General features: G+C 40.1%; 1 protein-coding gene across 2 annotated transcripts in view; it reads left to right on the top strand.

Moving 5' to 3' along the window:
• The window catches only part of KIF21B (kinesin family member 21B), a 513,509-nt gene that overhangs the window by 297,861 nt on the left and 189,123 nt on the right, over positions 1–26,525 (top strand). For both annotated transcript variants that reach the window (XM_053706916.1, XM_053706915.1), the window contains exons 23-24: positions 23,591–23,651; positions 23,743–23,800. In XM_053706916.1, coding sequence (XP_053562891.1) covers positions 23,591–23,651; positions 23,743–23,800 — 119 coding nt within the window. The remainder of the gene's footprint in view (positions 1–23,590; positions 23,652–23,742; positions 23,801–26,525) is intronic.

Raw genomic sequence — 26,525 nt, 5'->3', positions numbered from 1 at the left:
CCAGCACTCAGTTACCATTATATAAAGTAAATAAATTAATCACACAAGGTAGTAACTTAATCAGAAATAATTTATTTTGGTCACCTCCACTCCGGTGTAAATTACTCAACAGCTGGGTCCCCTAAATGAAACCACATGTATGTATGTTGCAAGAAAATGTATTCATTCATAAATATATAAACTTATAAATTACTTAAGTATATTGCATTCATTATTATATACATATAAAAAAGCTGGCCAGCTCACTCTAGGTTAACACACTTCACAGAAAAAAAGGTTATATTGCAACACCCCTACCAGAGGGTAGCCCTGTATTCCTACAGGAATCTGCTACCATAGATAAAGATGGGGATCGATGCAAAAAACGTAATAATGATGTCTCAAATGGCAACACCTCTCTCAGCGAATAACCAAATGAATATTGGAAACTAGTTATCATGAGATAAACCAAATTTAGGATCCATGTAACGTAAATAAAGTCGTATTATTAAGACAATAGTTACATCTTACACACTATGCTAATTGAACAACACCCCAACCAGAGGGTAGCACCACTCTAAAAAAGAAGGTATCCGCTACCATAGTAAACTTATGGGATCTATGTTCAAAAAGTAATAAGTGCGTAATTACAACCACATTACTGCAAACATAATCATAACATTGTTACTATTGTCATGCTCAAAATGACCCTTTATTGCAGTGTCAATATCAGTAAATGTACCAGTTCACAGAACAGTTCCGGCACTGTATTGAATCAATGGTGCATGGTGGTAATGCAAATGAAACATTTGTTTCCAGGAAAAAGAAACTTTGTTGCCAGAGCTGGTATTATGAACACGTAAGTCCGTTGATACTTTACTGTGCGCTGTGTCTTTTAAGAGGACCTCCACTTCCAGGGTCTTGGATACCAATTATCCGGAACAAAGCATGATATCAGTTTGTGGCTGTGCAAACAAAACAGCGTGTTAACCAGGGAGCCGAATCTCAGCTGGAACAATGACGTCATACTCCAACGGCCGTTTCACCCCCCACGTGGCCAAGCGTCATAGGGGCTTCCTCAGGGCGTATACTTTGGATCTCCATGTGTGGTCCTTTTATGCGCAGCCCATATTTCGGATTGGTGAAATACTTATTGTGTGTTTTTAAAGCAACAGTATCAAATAGACATTTGCCTACTAGAACATAATGCAAAAATATTTTTTAAAAAAATTGCATACATTTAAATTTACTTTTCAAAAATAAGACAAACTTTATTTCTCCAACATAGGTGTGTCCGGTCCACGGCGTCATCCTTACTTGTGAGATATTCTCTTCCCCAACAGGAAATGGCAAAGAGCCCAGCAAAGCTGGTCACATGATCCCTCCTAGGCTCCGCCTTCCCCAGTCATTCTCTTTGCCGTTGTACAGGCAACATCTCCACGGAGATGGCTTAGAGTTTTTTGGTGTTTAAATGTAGTTTTTATTCTTCAATCAAGAGTTTGTTATTTTAAAATAGTGCTGGTATGTACTATTTACTCTGAAACAGAAAAGAGATGAAGATTTCTGTTTGTAAGAGGAAAATGATTTTAGCAACCGTTACTAAAATCGATGGCTGTTTCCACACAGGACTGTTGAGAGGAATTAACTTCAGTTGGGGGAAACAGTGAGCAGACTTTTGCTGCTTGAGGTATGACACATTTCTAACAAGACTTGGTAATGCTGGAACCTGTCATTTTCCCTATGGGATCCGGTAAGCCATTTTTATTAAATAAGAATAAAGGGCTTCACAAGGGCTTTAAAGACTGGTAGACATTTTTCTGGGCTAAAACGATTGATTTATAAGCATTTTTAATAGTTTATAGCTTTGAGGAGTTATTTTATTCTTGGGAATTATGTTGAATAACCGGCAGGCACTGTATTGGACACCTTTTTCACTGGGGGCCTTCTCTAATCATAGGCAGAGCCTCATTTTCGCGCCACTAATGCGCAGTTGTTTTTGGGAAGCAAGGCATGCAGATGCATGTGTGAGGAGCTCAGATACATAGAAAAAGCTTACTGAAGGCGTCATTTGGTATCGTATTCCCCTCTGGGCTTGGTTGGGTCTCAGCAAAGCAGATACCAGGGACTGTATAGGGGTTAAATATAAAAACGTCTCCGGTTCCGTTATTTTAAGAGTTAAAGCTTTCAAATTTGGTGTGCAATACTTTTAAGGCTTTAAGACACTGTGGTGAAATTTTTGAACAATTCCTTCATACTTTTTCACATATTCAGTAATAAAGTGTGTTCAGTTTAAAATTTAAAGTGACAGTAACGGTTTTATTTTAAAACGTTATTTGTACTTTGTTATCAAGTTTATGCCTGTTTAACATGTCTGTACTATCAGATAGACTATGTTCTGTATGTGAGGAAGCCAAGGTTCCTTCTCATTTAAATAGATGTGATGTATGTGACAAAAAATTTAGAGAAAATGATGCCCAAGATGATTCCTCAAGTGAGGGGAGTAAGCATGGTACTGCATCATCCCCTCCTTCGTCTACGCCAGTCTTGCCCACACAGGAGGCCCCTAGTACATCTAGTGCGCCAATACTCCTTACTATGCAACAATTAACGGCTGTAATGGATAATTCTATCAAAAACATTTTAGCCAAAATGCCCACTTATCAGCGAAAGCGCGACTGCTCTGTTTTAGAAAATACTGAAGAGCATGAGGACGCTGATGATAATGGTTCTGACATGCCCCTACACCAGTCTGAGGGGGCCAGGGAGGTTTTGTCTGAGGGAGAAATTTCAGATTCAGGGAAAATTTCTCAACAAGCTGAACCTGATGTGATTACATTTAAATTTAAATTGGAACATCTCCGCGCTCTGCTTAAGGAGGTGTTATCTACTCTGGATGATTGTGACAATTTGGTCATTCCAGAGAAATTATGTAAGATGGACAAGTTCCTAGAGGTCCCGGGGCCCCCCGAAGCTTTTCCTATACCCAAGCGGGTGGCGGACATTGTAAACAAAGAATGGGAAAGGCCCGGCATACATTTTGTCCCTCCCCCTATATTTAAGAAATTGTTTCCTATGGTCGACCCCAGAAAGGACTTATGGCAGACAGTCCCCAAGGTCGAGGGGGCGGTTTCTACTCTAAACAAACGCACTGCTATCCCTATAGAAGATAGTTGTGCTTTCAAAGATCCTATGGATAAAAAATTAGAGGGTTTGCTTAAAAAGATGTTTGTTCAGCAAGGTTACCTTCTACAACCAATTTCATGCATTGTTCCTGTCACTACAGCAGCGTGTTTCTGGTTCGATGAACTAGAAAAGTCGCTCAATAAAGATTCTTCTTATGAGGAGATTATGGACAGAATTCATGCTCTTAAATTGGCTAACTCTTTTACTTTAGACGCCACTTTGCAATTGGCTAGATTAGCGGCGAAAAATTCGGGGTTTGCTATTGTGGCGCGCAGAGCGCTTTGGCTAAAATCTTGGTCAGCGGATGCGTCTTCCAAGAACAAATTGCTTAACATACCTTTCAAGGGGAAAACGCTGTTTGGCCCTGACTTGAAAGAGATTATTTCAGATATCACTGGGGGTAAGGGCCACGCCCTTCCTCAGGATAGGTCTTTTAAGGCTAAAAATAAACCAAATTTTCGTCCCTTTCGCAGAAACGGACCAGCCCCAAGTTCTACATCCTCTAAGCAAGAGGGTAATACTTCTCAAACCAAGCCAGCCTGGAGGCCAATGCAAGGCTGGAACAAAGGTAAGCAGGCCAAGAAACCTGCCACTGCTACCAAGACAGCATGAGATGTTGGCCCCCGATCCGGGACCGGATCTGGTGGGGGGCAGACTTTCTCTCTTCGCTCAGGCTTGGGCAAGAGATGTTCTGGATCCTTGGGCGCTAGAAATAGTCTCCCAAGGTTATCTTCTGGAATTCAAGGAGCTACCCCCAAGGGGGAGGTTCCACAGGTCTCAATTGTCTTCAGACCACATAAAAAGACAGGCATTCTTACATTGTGTAGAAGACCTGTTAAAAATGGGAGTGATTCATCCTGTTCCATTAGGAGAACAAGGGATGGGATTCTACTCCAATCTGTTCATAGTTCCCAAAAAAGAGGGAACATTCAGACCAATCTTAGATCTCAAGATCCTAAACAAATTTCTCAAGGTTCCATCGTTCAAAATGGAAACCATTCGGACAATTCTTCCTACCATCCAGGAAGGTCAATTCATGACCACGGTGGATTTAAAGGATGCGTATCTACATATTCCTATCCACAAGGAACATCATCGGTTCCTAAGGTTCGCCTTTCTGGACAAGCATTACCAGTTTGTGGCACTTCCATTCGGATTAGCCACTGCTCCAAGAATTTTCACAAAGGTACTAGGGTCCCTTCTAGCGGTGCTAAGACCAAGGGGCATTGCAGTAGTACCTTACTTGGACGACATACTGATTCAAGCGTCGTCCCTACCACAAGCAAAGGCTCATACGGACATTGTCCTGGCCTTTCTCAGATCTCACGGGTGGAAAGTGAACGTAGAAAAAAGTTCTCTATCTCCGTCAACAAGAGTTCCCTTCTTGGGAACAATAATAGACTCCTTAGAAATGAGGATTTTTCTGACAGAGGCCAGAAAATCAAAACTTCTAAGCTCTTGTCAAGTACTTCATTCTGTTCTTCTTCCTTCCATAGCGCAGTGCATGGAAGTAATAGGTTTGATGGTCGCGGCAATGGACATAGTTCCTTTTGCGCGAATTCATCTAAGACCATTACAACTGTGCATGCTCAGTCAGTGGAATGGGGATTATACAGACTTGTCTCCGACGATACAAGTAGATCAGAGGACCAGAGATTCACTCCGTTGGTGGCTGACCCTGGACAACCTGTCACAAGGGATGAGCTTCCGCAGACCAGAGTGGGTCATTGTCACGACCGACGCCAGTCTGGTGGGCTGGGGCGCGGTCTGGGAACCCCTGAAAGCTCAGGGTCTTTGGTCTCGGGAAGAATCTCTTCTCCCGATAAATATTCTGGAACTGAGAGCGATATTCAATGCTCTCAAGGCTTGGCCTCAGCTAGCAAAGGCCAAATTCATACGGTTTCAATCAGACAACATGACGACTGTTGCGTATATCAACCATCAGGGGGGAACAAGGAGTTCCCTGGCGATGGAAGAAGTGACCAAAATCATTCAATGGGCGGAGACTCACTCCTGCCACTTGTCTGCAATCCACATCCCAGGAGTGGAAAATTGGGAAGCGGATTTTCTGAATCGTCAGACATTTCATCCGGGGGAGTGGGAACTCCATCCGGAAATCTTTGCCCAAATAATTCAATTGTGGGGCATTCCAGACATGGATCTGATGGCGTCTCGTCAGAACTTCAAGGTTCCTTGCTACGGGTCCAGATCCAGGGATCCCAAGGCGACTCTAGTGGATGCACTAGTAGCACCTGGAGCTTCAACCTAGCTTATGTGTTCCCACCGTTTCCTCTCATTCCCAGGCTGGTAGCCAGGATCAAACAGGAGAGGGTATCGGTGATCTTGATAGCTCCTGCGTGGCCACGCAGGACTTGGTATGCAGATCTGGTGAATATGTCATCGGCTCCACCATGGAAGCTACCTTTGAGACAGGACCTTCTTGTTCAAGGTCCGTTCGAACATCCGAATCTGGCCTCACTCCAACTGACTGCTTGGAGATTGAACGCTTGATTTTATCAAAGCGAGGGTTCTCAGATTCTGTCATTGATACTCTTGTTCAGGCCAGAAAGCCTGTAACTAGAAAAATCTACCATAAAATATGGAAAAAATATATCTGTTGGTGTGAATCTAAAGGATTCCCATGGAACAAGATAAAAATTCCTAAGATTCTATCCTTTCTTCAAGAAGGTTTGGAGAAAGGATTATCTGCAAGTTCTTTGAAGGGACAGATTTCTGCTTTATCTGTTTTACTTCACAAAAAGCTGGAGGCTGTGCCAGATGTTCAAGCTTTTGTTCAGGCTCTGGTTAGAATCAAGCCTGTTTACAAACCTTTGACTCCTCCTTGGAGTCTCAATTTAGTTCTTTCAGTTCTTCAGGGGGTTCCGTTTGAACCCCTACATTCCGTTGATATCAAGTTATTATCTTGGAAAGTTTTGTTTTTGGTTGCAATTTCTTCTGCTAGAAGAGTTTCAGAGTTATCTGCTCTGCAGTGTTCTCCTCCTTATCTGGTGTTCCATGCAGATAAGGTGGTTTTGCGTACTAAACCTGGTTTTCTTCCGAAAGTTGTTTCTAACAAAAACATTAACCAGGAGATAGTCGTGCCTTCTTTGTGTCCGAATCCAGTTTCAAAGAAGGAACGTTTGTTGCACAATTTGGATGTAGTTCGTGCTCTAAAATTCTATTTAGAGGCTACAAAGGATTTCAGACAAACATCTTCCTTGTTTGTTGTTTATTCTGGTAAAAGGAGAGGTCAAAAAGCAACTTCTACCTCTCTCTCTTTTTGGCTTAAAAGCATCATCAGATTGGCTTATGAGACTGCCGGACGGCAGCCTCCTGAAAGAATCACAGCTCATTCCACTAGGGCCGTGGCTTCCACATGGGCCTTCAAGAACGAGGCTTCTGTTGATCAGATATGTAAGGCAGCGACTTGGTCTTCACTGCACACTTTTACTAAATTTTACAAATTTGATACTTTTGCTTCTTCTGAGGCTATTTTTGGGAGAAAGGTTTTGCAAGCCGTGGTGCCTTCCATCTAGGTGACCTGATTTGCTCCCTCCCATCATCCGTGTCCTAAAGCTTTGGTATTGGTTCCCACAAGTAAGGATGACGCCGTGGACCGGACACACCTATGTTGGAGAAAACAGAATTTATGTTTACCTGATAAATTACTTTCTCCAACGGTGTGTCCGGTCCACGGCCCGCCCTGGTTTTTTAATCAGGTCTGATGATTTATTTTCTTTAACTACAGTCACCACGGTATCATATGATTTCTCCTATGCAAATATTCCTCCTTTACGTCGGTCGAATGACTGGGGAAGGCGGAGCCTAGGAGGGATCATGTGACTTTGCTGGGCTCTTTGCCATTTCCTGTTGGGGAAGAGAATATCTCACAAGTAAGGATGACGCCGTGGACCGGACACACCGTTGGAGAAAGTAATTTATCAGGTAAACATAAATTCTGTTTTTCTAATATTATATATTACTAAATTGTGTGCATCGATTACGGCTCACAGAAACTCTGAACCAACAATGGGAGCAGATTCACAGACTACCTTTTAAGGTTTAGTCAGAATATGATCATATATTAAAACTAGTGGTTACCATATGACTTTAGCATAGATTCTACAAAAAAGGGGCAAAATCTAATTTTTCATTCAATCCACGCTACTTCTTTCCTAAGTAGTAGATTATCTATATCTCCACCTCTACCATATAGGGAGCACTTTTCTATCCCTATAACTTTAAGACCTTAAGTAGAACAATTATGACACATTTTAAAATGTAATGCTATATTGCTATTGACGGTTCCCTCTTTAGCATTAACTATGTCATTACAATGTACTGTTATCCTATCTTTAAAAACTCTCTTTGTTTTCCCTGTAAAAAAACAGTGGACATGGACAGTACAAAAGGTAGATAACATTTTCAGATTTACAATTGATAAATTGTCTAATTTCATAAAATTTATAGCCTGTATTGAACTGCTTAGTTTTTACAACAAATTTGCAAAAAACGCAATTCCCACATTGAAAGCAACCTTGCAATTTTTGGCATTTTTCTAGCCAGTTTTGTGCTTTAGGATTGCGTATAAAGTCACTCTTAACCAATTTATCTTTCAAATTGGGAGCCCTACGTGCAACCAGTGATTGAAAATCGTCCACCACATTTTTTACATTATCATCTGAAAGTAAAAACTGCCATTTATTCCTTAATATATTTCGAACTTGATTCCAATGTCCATTATACTCGGTAACAAATCTTACCCTGTTATCTAATTTTTTTTCTCTTTTTTGTCAAACAATAGAGAGTCCCTATTAGTCTTGAGCGCACAGTTCTTGGCATATTCAATATTTCATTTTGAATAGCCCCTTGTTTTAAATCTATTGGACATCTCTTCAGCATGTAGATTAAATTAAGTTTTACTAGAACAATTTCTTCGTAACCTAAGGAACTGTCCTATAGGGATCCCTTTTATTAGAGAAGGTGGATGATGGCTTGAAGCTAATAGTAGCGTGTTTGTGGCTGTATCTTTTCTGTATATCTCATTAGCAAGCTTCTTTCCTTCTTTTTTAATTTTTATGTCCAAAAAATATTTAAATCATTTTTATTTAAATTATCTACAAATTCTTTTAAAAGGTCCAGTGACCCTTTCCAAAGAATAAATATGTCGTCCACATAGCTTTGCCATATTAATACTGAAGAGGCTATCCAATGATTAAATTCCTCAAATACGGTCAAAAACTCCCATAAGCCTAGATGTAAACAGGCATAGGATGGGGCACAAGTGGCACCCATCGCCGTGCCTCTTACTTGTCTGTAAAATTTATTATCAAATTTAAACACATTGTTCTCTAAGATGAATTTGAGGAGTTCTATCACGAAGTCAGTGTGCTTCTCAAAATGACTACCTCTCATTTCAAGGAAATGTTTTGCAGCTATAATTCCTAATTCGTGCGGAATAGAGGAATATAGTGCCTCAACATCAAGCGACACTAAGATGGTATCTTACTCTATCTCAACACCATCTAGTTGTTGTAATAGATCAGTAGTGTCTTGAACAAATGTAGGTAAGTATGACACAAAGGTTTCAAATAGCTATCCACATAGTTACCAAGATGCTCAGTAATACTCCCTATCCCCAAAATTATGGGGCAACCCGGAGGATCTTGCATATTTTTATGCAATTTAGGGATGCAATAGAAAACTGGAATTTTAGGAAATTTCACATATAGATAATCAAATTCTTTTTTATTTATAATGCCATTTTTTCTGGCTTTATTTAGAATATGAAGCAATTCTCCCTGTATTTTGGTAATTGGATTATCATGAAGGAGTTGATATTGATCCTTTTTGTTAAGTTGTTTCTTTACCTCCAAAACATAATTGAACTCATTCATGATAACCAAATTTCCGCCCTTATCTGCCTGCTTAATGATAATGCCAGGGGCATTCATAAGTTCTTGTAAAGCAGTTCTTTCTTGCCTAGATAGATTATCATCACTTATTCTATTGATTGGTAGTCTATCGATTTCTTTTTCTACTTCTTTTACAAAGAGGTTTACTGCTGGCACCAATGACAATGGTGGCATATAACTTGATTTTGGTCTAAATTTTGAGATAGAGGAAGAAATACTAGTAATATTACTATGTATATTGTCCATGGATATTGGGAAGGTGTTTGAGGAGTCCTCAATCTCGCCTTCACTGATCAAGCTTTCAAGGGCGTTCAAAGCATCTTCATCCTCTTCTGTAATTTTTACAGTATCTAGAGGATCAAGACTCTTTATTTTATTCTTGGCCATTACTTGGGATAGAACTACTTTTCTTGCGAAAAGGTGAAGATCTTTTACTACTGTGAATTTGTCCAAGCTTCTAGCCGGGCAAAATGAAAGACCCTTTTTAAGTAAACTAATATGTGCTTGGTTCAATGGAAATTTGGACAAATTCACAATTTGTAGCTCATCTTCAGGGTGAACTATATTTAATATCCCCCCGATAGTCCCTCCTCGCTCTCCCCATATACCTGTTCCTCATAGGGGCGTTGTAAGTCCCTGTTCGAGTTCGAAATTTGCTCTGATTGAGGATTTATTCCTTTTTCTCTTTCTACCTCCCCTTCTCCTCGCTTTTTTTATAGGGCTTCTTACTCCATTTTTTGAATAATTTTTTCCATAGTCACCCTCAGCATCTGATCCATCAGTCCCTGAATCGTAAGAATTGCGACTCAGGTGATAGGAGTATACTTGGTTCTTTATATCTATATATATGTGTGTGTGTATATATATATATAAAATATAGGTATATATAGGTGTGTATGGAAACAGAAGAAGGGAGGGGCGTACAAAGATTCCGGATCTGGGTGTAGTATTATTATTATTATCATCATTTATTTGTATAGCGCTGCCAAATTCTGTAGCGCTGGGTACAGTGATAGGGGTATACAATGACAAAGATATGTGATAAAATACAAAACATAACAAAACAAATATAGTACAGGAGGAAGAGGGCCCTGCTCCGGAGAGCTCACAGTCTATACATCGGTTGTATTTGCAGCAGTGGACAACATCGGTTGTATTTGCAGCAGTGGAGTCAGGCAGTTCATGTATTAGTTTGGTTCCGATGCTGGATGGAGGAGAGATGGTAAGCCTCTCTGAATAGGTGGGTTTTCAAGGATCATCTGAAGCTATACAAGGTTGGAGACAGTCTAATGGAGCGGGGTAGAGAGTTCCAGAGGACAGGAGCAGCACGTGCAAAGTCTTGGAGGCGGGAGTGGGACGTAGAGATAACAGGAGTGTAGAGACGTAGGTCAGAGGTTGATCAAAGAGGACAGGATGGGGAATATTTCACGATGAGAGAGGAAATATAGTTGGGAGTTAGATTGTTGAGTGCTTTGTAGGTTAAGGCTAATACTTTAAATTGTATTCTGGAGTGTATGGGGAGCCAGTGTAGAGACTGGCAGAGCGGAGCAGCTGATGTAGATCGTCGACTTAGGTGGATGAGTCTAGCAGAAGCATTCATAATAGATTGGAGGGAGGAGAGGCGTTGTTTTGGAAGGCCATTTAGGAGTAGATTGCAATAATCAATGCGTGACAAAATGAGGGAATGAATAAGTATTTTCGTAGTTTTTTGAGTAAGGAAGGGGCGAATTCTGGAAATGTTGCATAGGTGTGAACGGCAGGATTTGGTAAGCGCTTGTATATGTGGGTTGAATGTGAGTTCTGAGTCTAGTGTGACCCCAAGGCAGTGGACCTGGGGTGAGGTGTTGAGAATAGAGTCTCCAACCATCAGAGAAATGTCAGGTGTTGGATGTCTCGAAGAGGGGGGATAAGAAGCAGCTCAGTTTTGGACAGATTGAGTTGGAGGTAGTGTGAAGACATCCAAGAGAAAATTGCAGAGAGGCAGTCAGAAATTTGGTTGAGTAAAGAGGGAGAGATATCAGGAGAGGAAAGATAGATTTGGGTATCATCAGCATATAGGTGGTACTGGAATCCAAAGGAGGCTATAAGTTTTCCAAGGTAGGATGTGTAAAGAGAGAAAAGCAAGGGGCCCAAGACAGAGCCTTGCGGTACTCCAACTGAGAGAGGCATAGGATCACAAGATATGTTGTTAAATGAAACTGAAAACGAGCGGTTAGAAAGATATGATGCAAACCAGGAGAGGGCTGTGTCTCGGATGCCAAATGAATGTAGTATTTTTAGGAGGAGAGGATGGTCAACTGTGTCAAAGGCTGCAGACAGGTCAAGAAGAATTAGTAAGGCCTTTTGCTTTAGCTGATAACAGGTCATTTGTTTCTTTAGCAAGAGTGGTTCTGTTGAGTGTTTAGGGCGGAAGCCAGATTGTAGTGGATCAAGTAAGGAGTTAGTTGTGAGAAATTGAGTTAGCCGATTATAGACTAGTCGTTCCAATAATTTTGAAGCAAAGGGAAGTAAGGAGACCGGTCGATAGTTAGAAGGCGTGGAGGGGATTTTTAGGATTGGTATGATTGACGCATGCTTGAATGTGTCAGGAAATGTGCCAGTAGTGAGAGATTGGTTAAAGAGATGAGTTCGGGTAGGGGTTAGTAAAGCAGAGAGAGAGGGAATAAGTCGTGAAGGAATAGGGTCAAGTGGGCAGGTTGTGAGATGAGCCAAGGATAGGAGTGCAGAGACTTCTTCCTCTGTTACAAGAGGGAAGTAGCATAGATTTTTGTTAATAGAAGGGGTGGGTAGGATCGCTGGGTTTGCGGGGTGTGAGGTGCAGATATCTTTTCTAATTGTGTCAATTTTATTTTTGAAGTGATCAGCAATAATTTGAGCAGTGAGGTTGGTAGTGGGCGGGGGGCAGGCGGACGTAGAAGGGAGTTAAAGGTTGAGAACAGTTTTCTGGGGTTAGATGCATGAGATGACACAAGGGAGGAGAAATAGACTTGTTTGGCCAGGTTGAGCGCAGAGTTGTAGGACTTAAGGGTGAATTTATAATGTTGGAAATCAGCACAGGTACGTGATTTCCTCCACTGCCGTTCAGCAGCCCGTGAGCATCGCTGAAGATATCTGGTCTGTTTAGTGTGCCACTGTTGCCGTCAAGTGATTGATGTACGTCGAAGAGTGGAGGGTGCAGTTTTGTCAAGTGTTGATTTTAGTGCCCAATTATACTGTAGAGTCACGAGGTCTGGACAAGAGAGGGATGAAATGTCAGAGAGCAGAGGACTCAGTTGAGTGGAAAAGTCTGTGAGATCCAAGTCATTTAAATTCCTGTAAGGTAGCAGTTTTTTGGGGTTTGCAAAGATGTAGCAGGTAGAGTAAGAGAGAAAGTTAATAGATGGTGGTCAGAGAGAGGAAATGGGAAGTTAAGGGAGTTGGAAACAGCACAGAGATTTGTGAAGACCAGGGCTATGGAGTTGCCTTCACAGTGAGTTGGAGATGTTGTCCACTGGGACAGGCCTAAAGAGGTGGTAAGGGATAGAAGTTTAGAGGCAGCAGGCGTGTTAGGCTTATCAAGGGGTATGTTGAAATCCCCTAAGATGAGAGAAGGGACATTAGAAGAGAGAAAATGTGGAAGCCAGGCTTCAAAGTGGTCCAGAAATTGTGATGCTGGGCCAGGGGGGCGATAGATAACTGCAACACGTATAGCTATAGGGGAGAAGAGGCGGATAGCGTGAACTTCAAAAGATGAGAAGGAAAGAGAGGGGGGTGAAGGAATGCAGTGAAAGGTGCTATGTGGAGACAGGAGAATTCCTACTCCTCCTCCTTGTTTGTCTCCAGGCCTGGGAGTGTGACTGAAGTGCAGGCCGCCATAGGACAGAGAGGCTACAGCAGTTGTGTTAGAGGAGGAAAGCCAAGTTTCAGTGAGGGCTAACAGGTTAAGTAAACGTGAAATAAATAGGTCGTGAATAGATGTAAGCTTATTGCATACCGAGTGTGCATTCCAAAGGGCACACGAGAATTGGGGTGTACTAATAGAGGTGCAGTTAATGAGGGTTACGTGGGAAAGGTGTATGAGGTGTCATTTGGGGTAGTGATATGAGGGAAGCAGAGGGTGGACCTGGGTTAGGCGAGACATCCCCAGCTACAAGAAGAAGAAAGATGGTGAGTGAAAGAAAAATTAATATCAGAATTTTAAAACTTCTTTCAGAAGGGAGTCCTTTCATAATCCAGACTGGAAAACGCAGGTACAGGCAAGTAGAAGTCGTACCAGGGCGGCACATTTCTTTCATGTAATTAGCAAGAGTCCATGAGCTAGTGACGTATGGGATATACATTCCTACCAGGAGGGGCAAAGTTTCCCAAACCTCAAAATGCCTATAAATACACCCCTCACCACACCCACAAATCAGTTTTACAAACTTTGCCTCCCGTGGAGGTGGTGAAGTAAGTTTGTGCTAGATTCTTCGTTGATATGCGCTTCGCAGCAGGCTGGAGCCCGGTTTTCCTCTCAGTGTGCAGTGAATGTCAGAGGGATGTGAGGAGAGTATTGCCTATTTGAATTCAATGATCTCCTTCTACGGGGTCTATTTCATAGGTTCTCTGTTATCGGTCGTAGAGATTCATCTCTTACCTCCCTTTTCAGATCAACGATATACTCTTATATATACCATTACCTCTACTGATTCTCGTTTCAGTACTGGTTTGGCTTTCTACTACATGTAGATGAGTGTCCTGGGGTAAATAAGTCTTATTTTTGTGACACTCTAAGCTATGGTTGGGCACTTTTATATAAAGTTCTAAATATATGTGTTTAAACATTTATTTGCCTTGATTCAGGATGTTCGATATTCCTTATTTCAGACAGTCAGTTTCATTATTTGGGATAATGCATATGAATAATCAATTTTTCTTACCTTAAAATTTGACTTTTTTTCCTGTGGGCTGTTAGGCTCGCGGGGGCTGAAAATGCTTCTTTTTATTGCGTCTTTTTTGGCGCAAAAATTTTCCTTGTCATTTCCGGCGTCATACTTGTCGCCGGAAGTTGCGTAATTTTTTTGACGTTTTGCGCCAAAAATGTCGGCGTCACCGGATGTGGCGTCATTTTTGGCGCTAAAAGCATTTAGGCGCCAAATAATGTGGGCATCTTTTTTGGCGCTAAAAAATATGGGCGTCATTATTGTCTCCACATTATTTAAGTCTCATTGTTTATTTGCTTCTGGTTGCTAGAAGCTTGTTCATTGGAATTTTTTCCCATTCCTGAAACTCATTTAAGGAATTTGATCAATTTTGCTTTATATGTTGTTTTTTCTATTTAATATTGCAAGATGTCTCAGATTGACCCTGAATCAGAAGCTACTTCTGGAAAATCGCTGCCTGATGCTGGATCTATCAAAGTTAAGTGTATCTGTTGTAAACTTGTGGTAACTGTTCCTCCGGCTGTTGTTTTGATGAATGTCATGACAAACTTGCTAATGCAGATAATATTTCCTTTAGTAATGTTCCATTACCTGTTGCTGTTCCATCAACATCTAATATTCAGGGTGTTTCTGTTAACATAAGAGATTTTGTTTCTAAATCTATTAAGAAGGCTATGTCTGTTATTCCTCCTTCCAGTAAACGTAAAAGGTCTTTTAAAACTTCTCATTTTTCAGATGAATTTTTAAATGAACATCATCATTCTGATTCTGTTTCTGATAATGATTTTTCTGGTTCAGAGGATTATTTTTCAGCGGAATTGGCTGTCTTTATTTTATCCCTCCCTCTCTAGTGACTCTTGCGTGGAAGATCCACATCTTGGGTATTCATTATCCCATACGTCACTAGCTCATGGACTCTTGCTAATTACATGAAAGAAAACATAATTTATGTAAGAACTTACCTGATAAATTCATTTCTTTCATATTAGCAAGAGTCCATGAGGCCCACCCTTTTTGTGGTGGTTATGATTTTTTTGTATAAAGCACAATTATTCCAATTCCTTATTTTTTTATGCTTTCGCACTTTTTTCTTATCACCCCACTTCTTGGCTATTCGTTAAACTGATTTGTGGGTGTGGTGAGGGGTGTATTTATAGGCATTTTGACTTTTGGGAAACTTTGCCCCTCCTGGTAGGAATGTATATCCCATACGTCACTAGCTCATGGATATGAAAGAAATGAATTTATCATGTAAGTTCTTACATAAATTATGTTTTTTGTCAGAACAACAAACAATGAAGGTAAGCCTGTCCAGATGCCTTTGGGAGGAATGCTTTCCAGATTCAGAGACATCTGGACAAAGGTAATTTCAGACAGATAGGTATTACAAATTTTCAAGAGAGGATATACTCTAGAATTCAAGAAGAAACCTCCAATTCCTTGCTTTCACCACTCCCAGAGAACGAATTAAAACATCAGGTAATTCTGCAGTTTGTACAGAAACTTCTGGAACAGGAGGTAATTCAAGAGGTTCCGGCATGCTAACGATTTCAGGGTTTCTACTCTCCTCTGTTTCTAGTGATAAAGAAGAACAAGTCCTATAGACCAGTTCTGGATTTCAGAGATCTGAATTCCTTTCTGGAGGTCAAGAAATTCAAAATGGAGTCTCTCATTACAGTGATAAACGCAGTGCTTTCAGGGGCATACCTGTTATCAGTGGATCTAAAGGATGCATATTTCTACATTCCTATCACAGAGGTTCACAGGCAATTTCTAAGATTTGCCATAGGAGGTCAACACTACCAATTCACTGCTCTTCCATTCGGCATATCCACAGCACCTCGAGTATTCACAAAGACCTTAGTTCCTCTAATTGCAGAACCTTAGGTCAGGGGTCTTTTTGTGATACATTATCTAGACTACATTCTTTTGATCTCCAACACTGTTTGGCAGGCAGAGTGTCACAGAGCAGCTACTTCATACCCTACAAGAGTTTGAATGGTTGATAAATCTCCAAAAGAGTTAGCTTCAGCCAACTCAGTCTATCATTTTCCTGGGGGCACAGTTCAATACAAAGAATGCACTAGTTTCTGCGTCACCACAAAGAAGGTAAGATTTGATAACTTACTTCAAAAAGCTTAAAAAATCATCTAGTTTAACAGCATGGATGCAACTCTTGGGTCATATCTTCCCTAATCCATTTGGAAAAGTGGGCAAGATGGAGGAAGCGTCCTTTCAAATACATTTTCGAATATTTTACCTAAAACACTTGGGACTCACTCAGCAGATTCACTTTCCAGTGGAGTTAAGAAGTAGACACATTGGTGGTTTCAGAAAGAGAACCTTTCTCGAGTATTTCCTCTGGTTGGAACCAGATTGGATAATAATACAAACAGATTCCAGCAAGCTCGGTTGGGGAGCTATGTGCCAGGGAAAATAGGCACAGAGATCATGGCAAAAAAGTCTTCAGTCCCTTTCTGCAAATGTTCTGAAAATAAAAGCAGTCTACCAGGCATTACTTCACTTTCAGAAACATCTCCAGGGAAATTCAATAAAAATTCTTACCGACAACAGGACAGCAAGGTCCTACATTCACATTCAAGGAGGAACAAAGAGTTTTCAAGCTCTCAAGGAAGTATCACCCATTTTCATTTGGACACTGAAGAATCTAAAGGGGATATCCGCCTCTCACCTTCCCAGTCTACAGAATGTTAAGGCAGATTATCTGAGCCGAGTTCCTCTTGCTCAAACAGAATGGCAGTTAAACACAAACCTTTTCAGGATCATTGTCGACAGATGGGGTCTGCCAGAGATAGATCTGATGGCTTCCAGACACAATCACCAGTTGCCTCTATTCTACAAAAAAAAAATCCTCAGAGGTAAAACGTGGTGAAACACTTTATTAGCATGTAAAGAAGATATTCTACAGTTGCCTCTCAACACCACAATTTCTGGGGACGGATGCTTTCTCTCAGGTATGGAGATTCAACCTAATATAATGTCTCAACCCATCTCATTCCTCATCTACTCAGAAGGATTTAGAGGGAAACAGCAATGTTTGTGGCAGTAATTCCCTTTTGGCCTTGCAGACCATGGTTTCCCCTGTGGCTCCTTCCACAATCTCCAGACACGTTGTTTCAGGGTCCAATCCTGTATCCAGCACCTCAATGCCTGAATCTCACAGTATGGTTGCTGAGATCACAAGATATAGACAACTGAATATGTCAGATTCAGTTACACAGGCTTTACTTCAGGCTAGAAAGAAGGTTACGGGGCATGTTTATCAAGCTTCGTATGGAGCTTGATGCCCTGTGTTTCCGGGCGAGCCTTCTGGCTCTCTGGAAACAAAAGTTATAAAGCAGCGGTCTATAGACCGCTGCTCCATAAGCTGTCTGCCTGCTCTGAGGCGGCGGACAGAAATCAACCTTATCGAATACGATCAGGTTGATTGACACCCCCTTCTAGCGGCCGATTGGCCGAGAACATTGCACCAGCAGTTTACCAGAACTGCTGGTGCAGGGATAAATGCTGAGAGCGTATGCTGTCGGCATTTATCAATGTGCAACGGACATGACGCAATATCGGATCATGTCCGTTCGAAGCATCATAAATAGGCCCCTATGTCTTCAAACTTTTACAGAGTATGGAATACATTTTCAGCATGGATGATTCAACATAATGCTTCCACAGCCAAAGTAGAATTACATCACTTATTGGATTTTCTACAAGAAGGATTCCTGAGAGGTCTTTGTGCTAGGACATTGAAGGTTCAAGTGTCTGCTATCTCTGCCATTTCTGGTGTCAAGTCAGCACAGAAACCATTAGTTTTTCATTTATTTCAGGTCTTGGCTCAATATTCAGGCTTCTACAAAATCTATCATTCCAACATGGAATCTTCCTTTGGTTTTGGAAGCTTTGATGGAAATACCCTTTAAACCCATTAGAGACATCTCTCTCTGGTTTCTCACATTAAAAACATCTTTCTGGTTGCAGTTACATCTGCAAGAAGAGTCTCTGAATTACAAGCCTTATCTATCAAGGAACCTTTTCTGGGTTTTCACAAAGACAAAGTTGTTTTGCGCACAGTTTCTGAGTTTTTACCAAATGTAGTCTCAAACTTTCATAAATCACAGGACATTGTATTACCATCTTTTTGTCCAGAGATGCAAGATTTTCCAGGGAAGCCATTATACCAACTTGATATGGTACTTTGTCTTCACACATATGTTTCTAGGACAAAGTCTATTTGGAAAACAGATTGCGTATTTGTAGTGCCAATGGGTCTACATGAAGGACAAGCTCCTGCAAAATCCACTTTGGCCAGTTGGATAGTTTAAACCATCTCTCGAGCCTATAAACAAAAGAACCAACTAGTACCAGTTGGGCTTAAGGCACATTCTACACGGGCAGTGTCAACATCATGGGCTTTACAAGCAGATGCTTCACCTATGGAAATATGTCAAGCTGCAGTCTGGAGTTCTCCAGATATCTGCTCAAGGGTTTGATACAATTATTTTAGCTTTGGATCCAAGTATCTACTAGGCAGCAGTATTGGTTTTGGTCACCATCCCCTCTTCCTAATACTGGCTGTGGGCCATTGATTCTGCACAAGACCTGAGACCACTAATAAGTCAGCTGGGCGGCTTCCAACAGTCCAGCCTGCATCAATTGCACTGTTTGAGTGCATATCAATCTGTGAGTAGTTTTTTTTTTTTTTTTTTTTTGCTAATCTTAACGTCTTTGGAGTTTGAAGATATCACACAACTGCTGATCTGTGCCTATGGTTTATGGTTGTTACAGTTAGAATATTTGGTTGAAAAGACTAGGTTATGTTTACATACACTTTTTCAATTAAATTCAGTAACTGTTTATTCATAGCAGACACATTATTTAATATGAACCAAATTTTCGTTACAGTCCATCACAAAGCTGTAAAAGAAGGTGTTCCGTGGGTGTTTGTGGATGTAACTGGTGTTACTGAATTAAGAAGGCTCACAAGTATAATCTTATTCTCTTAACACAGTATGGTGCAAAACTTCTAAATCTTCTCATACATTTTGTCTTTCGTTTGTGAGATACTATTTTCCATTAAAATTTAGAAAACAAATTTTTAAAGGAAATTAATTGTTTTCCATACTGTAAATCATAAATTTAAATTTATTTAAAACTATTACAGAAATATGCATGTAATCTTAGTGCTGGCTATCGTAATTATGTCTGAATTGTCAAAACATATAATTTATTATGCAAAGCACTTTTAACACTTTTACAATGAGGGGTAACCAATTTTCTTTGAGAATTATGCCAGTAAAAACAATGTAAGATTTGAAAGACAGATTTGATACACTATGGCCTAGATTTGGAGTTTGGCGTTAGCCGTGAAAACCAGCGTTAGAGGCTCCTAACGCTGGTTTTAGGCTACCTCCGGTATTTGGAGTCACTCAAAATAGGGTCTAACGCTCACTTTTCAGCTGCGACTTTTCCATACCGCAGATCCCCTTACGTAAATTGCGTATCCTATCTTTTCAATGGGATTTTTCTAACTCCGGTATTTAGAGTCGTGTCTGAAGTGAGCGTTAGAACTCTAACGACAAAACTCCAGCCGCAGGAAAAAAGTCAGTAGTTAAGAGCTTTCTGGGCTAACGCCGGTTTATAAAGCTCTTAACTACTGTACTCTAAAGTACACTAACACCCATAAACTACCTATGTACCCCTAAACCGAGGTCCCCCCACATCGCCGACACTCGATTACATTTTTTTAACCCCTAATCTGCCGTTATGTACCCCTAATCTGCTGCCCCTAACACCGCCGACCCCTATATTATATTTATTAACCCCTAACCTGCCCCCCACAACGTCGCAGCCAGCTACCTACAATAATTAACCCCTAATCTGCCGACCGCAAAGCGCCGCCACCTACGTTATACTTATGTACCCCTAATCTGCTGCCCCTAACACCGCCGACCCCTATATTATATTTATTAACCCCTAATCTGCCCCCCTCAACGTCGCCTCCACCTGCCTACACTTATTAACCCCTAATCTGCCGAGCGGACCGCACCGCTATTATTATAAAGTTATTAACCCCTAATCCGCCTCACTAACCCTATAATAAATAGTATTAACCCCTAATCTGCCCTCCCTAACATCGCCGACACCTAACTTCAAACATTAACCCCTAATCTGCCGACTGGAGCTCACCGCTATTCTAATAAATGTATTAACCCCTAAAGCTAAGTCTAACCCTAACACTAACACCCCCCTAAGTTAAATATAATTTAAATCTAACGAAATAAATTAACTCTTATTAAATAAATTATTCCTATTTAAAGCTAAATACTTACCTGTAAAATAAATACCTACAATTAACCTAACACTACACTATCAATAAATTAATTAAATAAACTACCTACAATTACCTACAATTAACCTAACACTACACTATCAATAAATTAATTAAATACAATTCCTACAAATAAATACAATTAAATAAACTAGCTAAAGTACAAAAAATAAAAAAGAAATCAGATTGAGCTCGCATTCTATTGGCTGATCGGAACAGCAAATAGAATTCAAGCTCAATCCGATTGTCTGATTGGATCAGCCAATCGGATTGAACTTGATTCTGATTGGCTGATTCCATCAGCCAATCAGAATATTCCTACCTTAATTCCGATTGGCTGATAGAATCCTATCAGCCAATCGGAATTCGAGGGACGCCGTCTTGGATGACGTCATTTAAAGGAACCGTCATTCGTCGTCGGCCAGGATGGATGTTCCGCGTCGGAGGTCTTCAGGATCCTGCCGCTCCGCTCCGGATGGATGATCATAGAAGATCCCGCTTGGATGAAGACTTCAATCGGATGGAAGACCTCTTCTGCCCCGCTTGGATGAAGACTTCAGCCGGATCATGGACCTCTTCAGCCCCCCGCTTGGGCTTGGATCAGGACATAGGAGGAGCTCTTCTGGACAGATCGGTGAACCCGGTGAGGTGAAGACAAGGTAGGAAGATCTTCAGGGGCTTAGTGTTAGGTTTATTTAAGGGGGGTTTGAGTTAGATTAGGGGTATGTGGGTGGTGGGTTGTAATGTTGGGGGGCTTGGGTATTGTATGTTTTTTTTTTACAGGCAAAAGAGCTGAACTTCTTGGGGCATGCCCCGCAAAGGGCCCTGTTCAGGGCTGGTAAGGTAAAAGAGCTTTGAACTTTAGTAATTTATAATAGGGTAGGGCATTTTTTTATTTTGGGGGGCTTTGTTATTTTATTAGGGGGCTTAGAGTAGGTGTAATTAGTTTAAAATTGTTGTAATATTTTTCTTATGTTTGTAAATATTTTTTTATTTTTTGTAACTTAGTTCTTTTTTATTTTTTGTACTTTAGCAAGTTTATTTAATTGTATTTATTTGTAGGAATTGTATTTAATTAATTTATTGATAGTGTAGTGTTAGGTTAATTGTAGGTAATTGTAGGTAGTTTATTTAATTAATTTATTGATAGTGTAGTGTTAGGTTTAATTGTAACTTAGGTTAGGATTTATTTTACATGTAATTTTGTAATTATTTTAACTATTTTAGCTATTAAATAGTTCTTAACTATTTAATAGCTATTGTACCTGGTTAAAATAAATACAAAGTTACCTGTAAAATAAATATTAATCCTAAAATAGCTATAATATAATTATAATTTATATTGTAGCTATATTAGGATTTATTTTACAGGTAAGTATTTAGCTTTAAATAGGAATAATTTATTTAATAAGAGTTAATTAATTTCGTTAGATTTAAATTATATTTAACTTAGGGGGGTGTTAGGGTTAGACTTAGCTTTAGGGGTTAATACATTTATTAGAATAGCGGTGAGCTCCAGTCGGCAGATTAGGGGTTAATGTTTGAAGTTAGGTGTCGGCGATGTTAGGGAGGGCAGATTAGGGGTTAATACTATTTATTATAGGGTTAGTGAGGCGGATTAGGGGTTAATAACTTTATAATAATAGCGGTGCGGTCCGGACGGCAGATTAGGGGTTAATAAGTGTAGGCAGGTGGAGGCGACTTTGTGGGGGGCAGATTAGGGGTTAATAAATATAATATAGGGGTCGGCGATGTTAGGGCAGCAGATTAGGGGTACATAGGGATAATGTAAGTAGCGGCGGTTTTACGGAGCGGCAGATTAGGGGTTAATAATAATATGCAGGTGTCAGCGATAGCGGGGGCGGCAGATTAGGGGTTAATAAGTGTAAGGTTAGGAGTGTTTAGACTCGGGGTACATGTTAGAGTGTTAGGTGCAGACGTAGGAAGTGTTTCCGCATAGCAAACAATGGGGCTGCGTTAGGAGCTGAACGCGGCTTTTTTGCAGGTGTTTTTTTTTCAGCTCAAACAGCTCCATTGTTTCCTATGGGGGAATCGTGCACGAGCACGTTTATGAGGCTGGCCGCTTGCGTAAGCAACTCTGGTATCGAGAGTTGAAGCTGCGTTAAATATGCTCTACGCTCCTTTTTTGGAGCCTAACGCAGCCTTTATGTGGACTCTCAATACCAGAGTTATTTTTATGGTGCGGCCAGAAAAAAGCCGGCGTTAGCTACGCGGGTCGTTACCGACAAAACTCCAAATCTAGGCCTAAGGTTCCTATATTATTGTGTAAGTGCTGCTCCTAAAAGGTAAGAGAAAGATTTCGGGGCCGAATTATCATTGTGCGAGCGGACATGATCTGATATTGCGGATCATGCATGCTGCACATCGATAAATGCTGACAGCATATGCTGTAGGATTTCCAGCCAATCGGCCGCTAGCAGGGGGTGTCAATCAACCCGATCGTATTCGATCGGGTTGATTTCTGGCGAAGTCTGTCCGCCACATCAGAGCAGGCGGACAGGTTATGGAGCAGCGGTCTTTAGACAACTGCTTCATAACTTGTGTTTCCGGCGTGCCTGAAGGCTCGCCAGAAACACGGAGCTTGATAAATATGCCCCTTAAACACTAGGCGATGGATCAACCAGAAATGTCAAAAATAATAGTTTGGAAGCTCCCATAATTAGGTAATAATAAAATGAAATTTACCTTGGACAGCATCACACACAGATACAATGATAATCCTACTGGAGACAACCTATAAGGGGCCAGCAATGTGGCATTTGTAACTCAGCTGGACTTGCTGCAAATTCTAACATTCAGAATCCTTATAGTATAAATGGATTGATTTATTTATTGATTAAATTTTAATTCAAATAACAGTTTTATGCTTAAGAAGTAGATTTGTATAATCTTCCTACTGTGTATGGGCACTTGATGGAGATCTCTCTCTATCCTGCCCATCCTCTCCTAGTTCTGCCTCCTTCTTAGAGACTTATTCCTCAGACTTTATTATTATTTTTTTTGCCTCCTAAGACTATGACTACTGCAAAATATAAAATACAGCACACCACTGTGACATGTTCACATAGCACAGGATAATTACAGGGAGCATACATTTTCTTCTATTATTTCCTCCTACAACACTACATAGTAAAAAAACATTATCTATCTCACATAAACTAATAAAACAAAATATACATTTACAGTACAGGTAAAGAGTGTACCATGTTAGCATGCTCTCCCACTGAAATGGGTCTGTTTATTTGCAGAGAATGGATATGTAAGCACAGATGATGAGGTATCGGAATTCAGTCAAGCCTCAGAAGGAAGGTGAGTTAAGTCAAATTATCTTAACATTATTCCTTTATAAATCACTCCCTGTTTTCATAAAACTACCAAACTTTCTGTCTTCTCTCTTCAGTTCCTCAATCACCTACACAATGAGAGGATCATCCAGTCAAGATGACTTTAAGTGGAAGGTGAGAACTGACTATATACCAGCAATATAAGGACATTGTTACTGGATTGCACACCACTCTTTTGATCCCTTCAACTACATTCTTGTCTTACACTTCACATCATCATACAAGTCTTTTACCTGGCACATCTTGTTGTGATTGATAATGCATGGTGCAACATAGTAGTTATTGGAACTGGAGTAGCTAATTCAATTATTGATAATCTCTGAAGACAATGCTGCAGTAGGTAGTATTACATAGTACATAGTAACATAGTAGATGAGGTTGAAAAAAAGACCGAAGTCCATTGAGTTCAACCTATACAATTCAAATATACTTACAAAAAAAGCTCCAGTAGATTCTAAATTAATCCCACTAAAAGGTGACCCATTTAATACAAACAATCATATCCATGAATTCTGTTTTTAGACAGAAATATATACAAACCATTTTTAAATGTATCTATCTTTGGTAATGAGTTCCACAATTGTAATGCTCTTACAGTAAAAAAACGTTTCCGTTGCAGGAGATTACATTTCCTTTCCTCCAGCTTTAAATTGTGACCTCTTGCCACAAAAAGTTTCTTGGAATAAACAGAGCTTCTGCCATCTTGTATATGGGCCTTGAATATATTTATATAAAGTAATCATGTCACCTCTCAAGGACTTTTTTTCTAGAGAAAACAGACAAAGTTTGGCTAACTTCTCTTCATAGCTTACATTGTCCATTCCCCTTATTAGCTTTGTGGCCCTTCTCTGAACTTTTTCTAGTTCTGCAATTTCTTTTTTTGAGATAGGTCCCCAGAACTGCACTCCATACTCAAGGTGAGGTCTTACCAGGGATTTATATAGTCACAGAATTATGCTTTCCTCCCTTGAATCAATGCCTCTTTTAATACATGCTAATATCTTATTAGCCTTAGAAACTGCTGCCCTGCATTGTGCACCTATCTTTAATTTGTTATCTATTACTACTCCCAAATCCCTTCCCTCCTCTGTTTGGCTAAGTCTTGCCCATTTAAATAATGCATTGCCTGTTTATTTTTACTTCCAAAAAGTAGAACCTTGCATTTTCCCGTATTAAATCTCATTTTCCATTTACATGCCCATTCTTCAATTTTTTGCAGAACCCCTTGTAAAGAAAGTTCATCCTGCTCTGACGTAATGACCTTACATAACTTTGTATCATCTGCAAAAATAGAGATGTTGCTATTTAATCCTTGCTACAAGTCATTAATAAAAATATTAAAAAGAACAGGGCCCAGTACTGATTACCTTTGTCCAATCTAAATATGATCCATTTACTACTACTCATTGCTCCCTATCTTTTATCTAGGTATTTATCCATGAGCTAACATTTTTAGCTATTCCCAGTCCCTAAATTTTGTAAATGAATCTCTCATGTGGCACTGTATCAAATGCCTTTGCAAAATCTAAGTATATCACATCAACTGATTCCCCTTTATCTATATTTTTACTTACTTCTTCATAGAATCGAATTAAATTAGTTTTGCATGATCTATTTCTCATAAACTATGCTGATTTGAACTCATGGGGGCCGATTAATCAAGTGTCTGGTAGATTGCTTGTGCAATGCCGGCCCCTGCAGATTCGTGGCCAATAGGCCGCTAGCAGGGGGTGTCAATCAACCCGATGATATTCGACCGGGCGGATTGATGTCTGCCGCCTCAGAGGAGGCGAACGAGTTAAGGAGCAGCGGTCTTAAAACCGTTGTTTCTTAACTCCTGTTTCGGGCGAGCCATTCGGGCTGTGATAAATCGGCCCCATAATCTCGTTTACACGGATATGCTCATCAATATAATCCCTTATAATCCCTTCAAGTATCTTCCCCACTATTGATGTCAGACTAACTGGTATATAGCTTTCTGAATCAGCCCTGCTTCCCTTTTTGAAGAGTGGCACTACATCAGCTTTACGCCAATGCCTGAGGATAATGAGTCTTGAAAAATTAAGAGTAGAGGTTTGTCTATAACAGTGCTAAGTTCCCGTAAAACACTTGGGTGTATTGCATCTGGGCCTGGAGTTTTATTTACCTTAATATTATCCATTTGTGTGTTCCAAAATATCTTCCATTGATTCCTCTCTTGTGTATACTGAAGAAAAGAATTGGTTTAGTACCTCAGCCTTCTCCCTGTCACTGTTAATCATGCTGCCCTCCACGCATTTTAATCTACCTATATTGTCCTTTTTATATTTTTTTATATTTATGTACTTTTTTTTTTTTTTTATTAGAATCCTTTGCAATTAATCTTTCATTTTCAATTTTGGCTAATTTGAATAATTTAAATGCCCTACGGTTTTTCCTAATTTCTCTTAACACATTTTTATATATACATTTTTCAGCCAGTACTTGTTACCATGAGGATACACAGGCACACACTAGCAGATCTAGTGAGGAACCAGACAGTCCCCAAATATCACAAGGGAGAACACGATTAACCACTTTAGTCAACACTCCCATCACAAGTAGCACTCCAAAAAAGGATTTGCCACCCAGATATCCAAGTTGGATAAAGAAAATGACAAAGAAGCAGTAATTAAAAGGATAGTAAACCCCAAAATTTTCTTTTATGATTCAGATAGAGCATAAGATTTTATACAACTTTCCAATTTAATTCAATTATCAAATTTTCTTCATTCTCTTGTTATCAAATGCTGAAGGGACAGCATTGCACTACTGTCAGGAAGCTGAAAATATCTATTTAGTCAATCACAAGAGACAAATG

The sequence above is a fragment of the Bombina bombina genome, chromosome 3, assembly GCF_027579735.1.
Source record: "Bombina bombina isolate aBomBom1 chromosome 3, aBomBom1.pri, whole genome shotgun sequence".
Lineage (NCBI taxonomy): Eukaryota > Metazoa > Chordata > Amphibia > Anura > Bombinatoridae > Bombina > Bombina bombina.
This window is presented reverse-complemented; position numbering and strand designations above follow the sequence as displayed.